General features: G+C 40.9%; 1 protein-coding gene across 3 annotated transcripts; it reads right to left on the bottom strand.

The window, feature by feature from the left end:
- Window positions 1-488: 488 nt before the first annotated feature.
- Window positions 489-5400, bottom strand: gba3 (glucosidase, beta, acid 3). Of its 3 annotated transcripts, XR_005008769.1 has the most exons (7): window positions 5185-5400; window positions 4166-4390; window positions 2798-3600; window positions 2313-2436; window positions 1311-1530; window positions 942-1169; window positions 489-815 (listed from the first exon to the last, which is right to left on the bottom strand). XR_005008769.1 is itself a non-coding variant. In XM_036597712.1 (5 exons), exons 1-5 carry the CDS (start codon window positions 5273-5275, stop codon window positions 1319-1321), a joined length of 1455 nt encoding a protein of 484 aa, XP_036453605.1. In that variant the 5' UTR covers window positions 5276-5400; the 3' UTR covers window positions 859-1318. The 3 variants fall into 3 exon arrangements, 1 of the variants encoding a protein (XP_036453605.1); XR_005008768.1 differs by having other exon boundaries at window positions 942-1530; XM_036597712.1 differs by lacking the exon at window positions 489-815 and having other exon boundaries at window positions 859-1530.
- Between the last annotated feature and the right edge of the window lie 2513 nt (window positions 5401-7913).

Here is a 7913-nt window from a genome sequence, read left to right on the forward strand (position 1 = left end):
TACATTACAATCAATACTTAATTCAGTGCTCATTTAAGTGCTGTATAAAGAGATGAGTCTTCAGTCTGCGTTTGAAGACAGCGAGAGACTCTGCTGTACGGACAGCCAGTGGGAGTTCGTTCCACCACCTGGGTGCCAGCACAGAGAACAGTCTTGATGCTTGCCTTCCACGCGCCTTGAAGGATGGCAGGTCAAGTCGAGCTGTGCTCGAAGCTCGAAGGGCTCATGGTACAGTTTGAGATTTCACCATTGCCATCAAGTAGGGAGGGGCTGGTCCATTTTTGGCTTTGTAAGCAAGCATAAGGGTTTTAAATCTGATGTGTGCAGCTACAGGAAGCCAGTGAAGGGAGCGCAGCAGTGGGGTGACGTGGCTGAACTTGGGGAGATTGAAGACGAGCCGTGCTGCTGCATTCTGGATGAGTTGCAGAGGCTTGATGGCCCACATTGGAAGACCAGCCAAGAGCAAGTTGCAGCAGTCAAGCCTTGAGATGACGAGACTGCACTAGTACCTGGGTGGCCTCTCGAGTGAGAAAGGGTCGGATCCTCCGGATGTTGTACAGGAGAAATCTGCATGACTGAGTTAGGTTTGCAATGTGAGTCGAGAACGATAACTGGCCATCCAGAACCACACCAAGACTTCTTGCCTCTACAGATGGGACAATCAGAGAGTTCTCGAATGAGATGGCAAGATCATGATGGGGACCTGTAGTTGCAGGGATGAATAGCAGCTCAGTCTTCCTAGGATTGAGCTTCAGGTGGTGAGCTGCCATCCATGAAGAGATGTCAGACAGACATGCCGAGATCCGACTGGAAACCTGTGTGTCAGAGGGTGAGAAAGAAAGCATTAGTTGAGTGTCATCAGCATAACAGTGATAAGAGAAGCCTTGTGGGACACCAGTGGAGAGCCTGCGTGGAGAGGATGTGGACCCTCTCCATGTTACCTGGTATGAGCAATCTTCCAGATAGGACTTGAACCACTTCCACGCAGAGCCCATGATTCCAAGGTTGGTGAGGACGTCCAGAAGGACTGTGTGGTTGACCGTGTCAAAAGCTGCCGAGAGGTCAAGAAGAATCAGGACAGATGACAGATAGGCTGATCTTGCTGACTGGACCTTCTCGGCCACTGCTATAAGAGCAGTTTCTGTTGAGTGCGCTGGTTTGAAGCCAGACTGAGTAAATATGAAATTTTTTTTATTTTTATTACTCACATAAACTATGAATTATTTAAAAAGTGTGATTTTGTTTTTTCTTCCTTTTTCACTACTATTAAAATGTTCTCATCAGTGTAGACATGCCTCCAGAACACTGACTTCTGTGTTTAGGTCTTTTCCAGCTTGATGTGGGTACGATGTCTGGATATCACAGCTGCATATTCTGTACCAGAGCGGTAAACGGTGCGCTTCAGCTCAGCTGTGGAGAAGTCCACATGAAAGAGGCCAAATCGCGCTCTGAAGCCTTCTGCCCACTCAAAGTTATCCATGAGTGTCCAGGCAAAATACCCCTTCACACTCACACCATCGTCTCTGATAGCTGGAAAACAAGGCGGGACATGGTGATAAGTAAGTGAATGGAAAAGAAATAAAACAATGTGTAATTGTACAGTCTTGTGCAAAAGTTTAAACACCCCAAGTGAACAGCCATAGAAGTGGATGAGTAATTTGTTTGAAAAAGTTAAAAAAGATTTTGTTTCATTCTATTAAAAAAGTGATTCACTATTTCATTGATGTTTATTAAAAAAAGCCACCCATGGCTGTCTATGGATCACTTGCTCCCCATAAGTACTGGCCCAAGAGGATGTTTCATGGCCCAGTGGTGGAGAAATCCTGTTCTAATGTGAAAATAAGTCAGCATATCCTCTACAGGGAACAAACTTACATATGGTATTTTTCTGCAATTTTTAGTGCACAATATCTATTTATTATTTGTTTAGATTTACTATATTGGAAGAAATAAACCAAATTCCTCCATTATGTTCAATTCAGCATAGAAACATTTAAAGAGTGCAGAAGTGGGTTTCATGTAGGGGAACTTATTTTCACTTAGAACAAAACTTGATTTGACCAGAGATGCCCAAATGCTTGCATACAACGGTTTATTCGTATAGCATGTATAATTTGTGCTGAGCAATGTATTGCCTGTACCAGTATACTGGTATTGATGTTGCACCACAATCTTGGTTTTTTTCATGTTTATTATGACACATGTTCATTAACTTCATTAATGAAAACTTTAATGCCACCCTATCCTGTCATATTGAGATGCATAATGAGTATTTGATAAAGCTTTTGTAACATTCACTGATATTGAAAGACCTTCAGATACTTCCTGAAGAGTGTCCTGATAAAACTGGCAGCGCTCAGCGTCTTCAAGTTCAACTGGTCCAATCTGTGAGAAGCCATTTTCAGTGATGTAGATGTCGGGGTTGTTGTAGGTCTCCTGAGAGAGAGATTCAGAACAGTAAAGATAATGCTGTGAATTTTGAAATAGCTGTATCTAATATGAAGTAAATCATTCCTGTCGGAACAAAACCTTGTATCTCCATTGCTGTTGTTTTTTTTTTTACATCATTTGAAAATAAGAGCTGTCCTTTACATTGTTTCATGATAAATGGGCCGATAGAAATGATCCAAAACGACTTATAGCGAAATCTTTAGACTGACTTTCACTGAAATTTAAGAATGTTGTTTGCTTCTTTGTAGAGTTATTGTTTAAGAGATGTGACATTTTGTTCCGTGTTCAGTGACTAAATACAAAATACATGGATTAAAAAATGTGGGGTAAACATCTCTCTCTGTACCTTTATGTAATTTAACAACTTGCGCAGTCTTTCTGGCACTACAGCGAGCCAGGATAGCCCACAAATAGGCCATGATGGATCCATCACACCCTCTGCTCCCTGGTCCCCTTTGAAACTGAGCTCACTGGGATGAGAACTCGTATCCTTCACTTTGCGTGAAGTGTAGTAGTTCAGTGCAAAGAAATCTGCTGTGCCTAAAGGGTTGGGCTCATCTTCTGAAAACTTTGGCAGCCGAGGGCCCTCAGAGAACCCTAGTTCCAGGTTTCTGGCCTCAATCCTGGTCCTCATGGTCTCTGGATAGTCCCCTGTGCAGAACACAGGGCAGGCAAACCAGCCCAGAATGAAGTCCATGTATCGTTGTGTGGCTGCTACATCCTCGGGACTGCTCGGGTCTAATGGCTCAGCCCAGTCACTATTAAGAGCTATGGACACTTTCCCTCCTTGGAGATGTCTGAAATGAGCATTGTAACTATGCCAGGCTCTAGCGTGGGCACGCAGCATGTTGTGGCCCACTAGGTAGACAGAGGTCCCTGGCTCTCTGAGCCCTGGAGCAAAAAGGCCATCCTCGTACCCATGTTTAGCACACACGTAAGGCTCATTCACTGTAATCCAGAGCTTCACTCTGTCCCCAAAGGTCTTAAAGCAAAACCTAGCATATGAATCAAAAACATCTGCAATCTCTGGAGATTTCCATCCACCACGATTCTCCAGGGCCTGGGGCAAGTCAAAGTGGTTCAGGGTGACCATGGGCATAACAGCATTGGCAATTAGGTCATTGATCACTTTGTTATAATATGTAACACCTGCGGATTAAAAGAGAAAATAGTTCATTAATTCTTTTGAGAAGTGGTTTCCTGACGATGAATCATCCAAATCTCCAAAAATTACAGGTTGTAGCTTTAATAAACCTTACAATGTCTTTGGTGTACATTTATAGTATTTGGTGCATACCACCTATTTCTATTGAAATATGCAGGACAGCACATGTCTTCTCTACTCTTCAGATATCTATTTTCAATGTACAGTTAGGGGTGTTATGGCATAAATGTAACATCTTGATATTTCAAGACCTTCTGCCAATACATAACATGCATCACAATATTTCTGTTTTCTGAGGTTTGAATGCATCAATACTGTCAAAAACTATGAACACAGTGATTTTTATTTATCGTTCCACATACTACATACTACAAAATTCAGTTAAACAGACCTAATAATGCTCTCTTTGTAATCAAACATGCAGTTGTTCTTCAAGTACTGACGATATCCACAACATGCTCAGAAATGTGTATTGTGCTCTAAAATGACAGTTTATGACAATAATGATAAATAGCATCATACTGTCCACCCCTGTGTATAATACTGTACCTTTTGGATTGATATAATTTGTGGTTCCATCAGGAAGCAGTCGGGACCAAGATAAGGACAGGCGGTAATGGGTGAGGCCTAACTGAAGGATACACTTCAGGTCTTCTTCCCAAAGCTGGTAGCTGTTGCAGGCCACGTCTCCTGTTTGATCCTCAAATACTCTGCCTTTAGCATGGCAGAACGTGTCCCATATGCTGGGGCCTTTACCATCCGTGTCCCAGCACCCTGCACCAAAAAGACATTTTAGAAAAATGATTATAAATAATACTTTGCCTTCAAACAGGACATAGGAAGCATATAATTTGTACTTTAAATCTTTAGTTTCATTCATTCAGTTCATTTCTTTAAATGTCATAACCCAGTATATTAATGCAATTCTAGGATAAAATATCTTTGGTATGACAGGCAAAGGGACATTCTTCTGGTTTTTATATTCTCTGCATAATTAAATGGAGTCAGTCAGATTGGTAAGTCGTGAAATGCTCCTTTCTAGAGAAACCTACCAAGTCAGAACTGTTTACAGTGGTGGTGACAGGAACTTTTGAAGAGGTTAACACAGGGGTGCACAGCTCTGGTCCTGGAGGGCCGGTGTCCAGCACAGTTTGGTAATCTACCTGCTCAAGAACACCTTGCATGTTTACATTGTTGTTTGCCAAAATAATACCCAAAGAACACTTTTTTTCTGCCCAAATTTACCACTATTTCACCAGTAGTAGAAGGTGTGTAGGTTCACTGGTCATTTTGAATATTAAATAAAATGGTTGTATTTGTGCTGCAGACATCATAACCCCTGCCTCTTCATCCCCACTGTAAAGAAATCCTCAAGGGTATGTTTCTCTATGATGCACCATTTCACAACAAACCACTCTGAATGACTGTTCACATCTCAACCACTGAATTAAGGAGGAATTTTGAAAACTCGTCGGAATTCCCCTTTAAATTGGTTCTATGAACTACGGAGTAAACAGTAAAGGCTGGCTTGGAGACGTGGGTCAGCTGGAGCTGGAGTAACGTTATACCTTCGATTTGATAAGCAGCTGTTGCAGCTCCCCACGCAAAATCCTGTGGAAAGGCGTCCACTGGTACCTCTTTAAGAAGAGACATCTTCATCACAGAGCAGCGTTCATATAACGCACTCGTGTTCTTTCAGGTTTCTCTGCTGGGCATCTACGGTTTTGTTTCGAAAAGTTCTGCTCGTATTCACACAAAAAGGAAATTCAGCGCCGACGCACAGCCTTACGTAGCCTTACGTCATCACGCAGTCAAAGAGGAAGACGCTCCGCTTGAGCTCAGCGGGTCTGCTGGGGTGAGCAGACTTTCTCTGAACGAGAGATTAGAAGGAGGTGGAATTTACACGAATATCAAAACAGGTCCAGTTTTGTCTCCAGTGTTAATCCACACTTGCACGCGAGGTCTTCTTGGCTTTCCGGTTGACCACTAGTCTGTTCCACTGTTCGTGGCAGCAGTACGTCGATATATATAGACTAAATATCTCGAAATAATAACTACTTTTCTCGAAAAACTTGCTTACTGTCTGGAAAAGTGAGTGTAAGAAGGTGTATTTCTGGATTATTTTTTTTCAATATGCTAAGTGATTAGCACGGTAAGTCATTATTCCCTGCTGCAAAAAAATATAGAAACCATTAAAAGGTTCTCCCAAATAGTCAGTAATGGTGTTCTTTGTTTTCCTGATAGGTTGATATCACAGTGTAAAGATGCTACTGGTTTAACAGGTGACCTGTCACTGATTCCAGATGAATTTGATGGTTTCCTAATGGAATCTAAAGATGTCCTACCGGAAACTAGTGGTCTCTAATGGAAAACTTAAACCAATTTCCATTAGAAAGCATCCTAATGCTTCTAATGATTTTTACATACTAAATATGTAATGTTGACTCAGTAAGTGAATATTTTGATAAAAATAAATAATTATTTCAACATATTAATTCAACCCTGCTAGAAAAACAAGCTAGTCATCAACAAACCAGCGATTAGATGCTAGTTTGACCATGCTGGGTGACCAGAAGTAACCTAATGACCAAAATAAATCATTGTTTCGGTCAATATTTTGAAACTTTCCATTTGGTCATTTATGTCATGTTTAGTTTTTCAACATACAAGTTTAAACTTGTATGTAGTAGTCACAGTATTCATATTCTATGAAAATCCATATTTTTAGATTTTTGAGAAATTACTTCGTCATACATTTGAGATACTAAATTCTTTAGAAAATAAATCATTTTGAAATACTAAGTCACAATTTTGACACAAGGAGAAGGGAAAAAATCACTTTGCCAAGTGCTACATAAATTCCTCAGTTAGCTATGATTGTTTAGATTGTATCTTATGATAAAACATAACACAACAAAATGTAAAGTAACATAATATAGCATGTATCTACTCAACACAATTTATTTTTATGAAATCTCTGCTGCCACTTTCCCTAACTAATGGTTTTGAAGATGTACCCTTGAGGCTACCACCCCAGTGACTATTTAGTTTCTTTTTTTTCTGAAAGTGCTCTGTAAACAATTCTGACTCAGTATTTCACATCAAACCACTCTGAAAGACTTTGCTTACATCTTAAATATTATATACAAAAATGGTGCAATTATCCTTTAATGTGAGCTACTGACAAGACAAAATTCTCATGAATGTTGTCTTATATTGTTCAGGACCTCCCCGTGACCCAGAAGGATAAGCGCTTTAGATGATGTGTGTGTGTGTGTGTGTGTGTGTGTTTCTTATGTTACCAGTCAAAGCAGTTCTGATTTCAAACTGTTACATACAAAGCTATTTACCTTTAACATCATGAACTGTCTGCTGATCAGAGGTGGGCAGAAGAGCCTAAACTCAACACGGGAATAAGTATGAAAATACTTTTCTAAAAACAATTTGAATCGATGTGCCACAATATCAGGCCAAGAAAATACTTCACTGAGCAGCTTCTACCCAGCTAACAAGAACTGAGTAACTTATAGGCCTACAGTGGAACTTATTAGTACATTTAGCATCTATGAGTAATGAAGTGCTTCTCTTGGTCTAAAATGAAAAGGTAAAGCTCAGAAGTTAGAACAATCACAAAACTGTTGTCACTACATATTATAATGAACTTAAACACAAAAAATAGTAACTAAATGTAACTGAGGAGTAAAAAGTAGATTCTTTTCCGCATAAATGTACAAATCTAAATAACTGAATAAATGGGTCTAGTCACTACTGGCCTGTGCTGTTAAAATGAATCGCCGAATCGGACAGCTCGATTCATTGAATCGAGTCGTTCAAAAGAATCGGTTTGGTGAATTGAATCGGACGCTCCGCTGCTACTCCTATTTTCCTCTAAAGAGCGAGTGAACCTACTGTGACGTCAGCAGAGGAACTGGAACATGGAGCTCAGGCTGGGAGAGTTCAGTGTGAATGGACGGAGTTCAGAAACTACGGGCAGCTGCTGAGGAGTACAGCGCCGGGCTTTACACGCTTTTTTAATCGTATGTTGCCGCGGACGTGGCTTTACGTTTCCGACACGTGTGGATATCGCGTACAATTCTCAAGAACTGACAGAACAAGTACTCGGTCCGCTGTATTTCAAGAAGCTTATCGTTTGGCATGCGGATATGCATTTAACAGTTGTTTTTGAGAGGCTGACGCACCGTGTCTGTCTGCGAGCGCTCATGGCTTTATCTTCTGCTTGGTGTTCAGTGCTGGGAGTCGGTGTGTAATGAGAGGACCGCAAGGGAAAAGTTGTTCT

This window comes from Colossoma macropomum, unplaced genomic scaffold, assembly GCF_904425465.1.
Source record: "Colossoma macropomum unplaced genomic scaffold, Colossoma_macropomum, whole genome shotgun sequence".
Classification (NCBI taxonomy): Eukaryota; Metazoa; Chordata; class Actinopteri; order Characiformes; family Serrasalmidae; genus Colossoma; species Colossoma macropomum.

Bases quoted from the DNA above. Each gene is read 5' to 3' on its own strand.
- gba3 (XM_036597712.1), bottom strand. From the start codon at position 5,275: ATGAAGATGTCTCTTCTTAAAGAGGTACCAGTGGACGCCTTTCCACAG. The intron at 3,601-4,165 runs GTACAGTATTAT...TTTAATCCGCAG, and splicing joins AAATTATATCAATCCAAAAG to GTGTTACATATTATAACAAA. The intron at 2,437-2,797 runs GTACAGAGAGAG...TCTCTCTCTCAG, and splicing joins AGTTGTTAAATTACATAAAG to GAGACCTACAACAACCCCGA.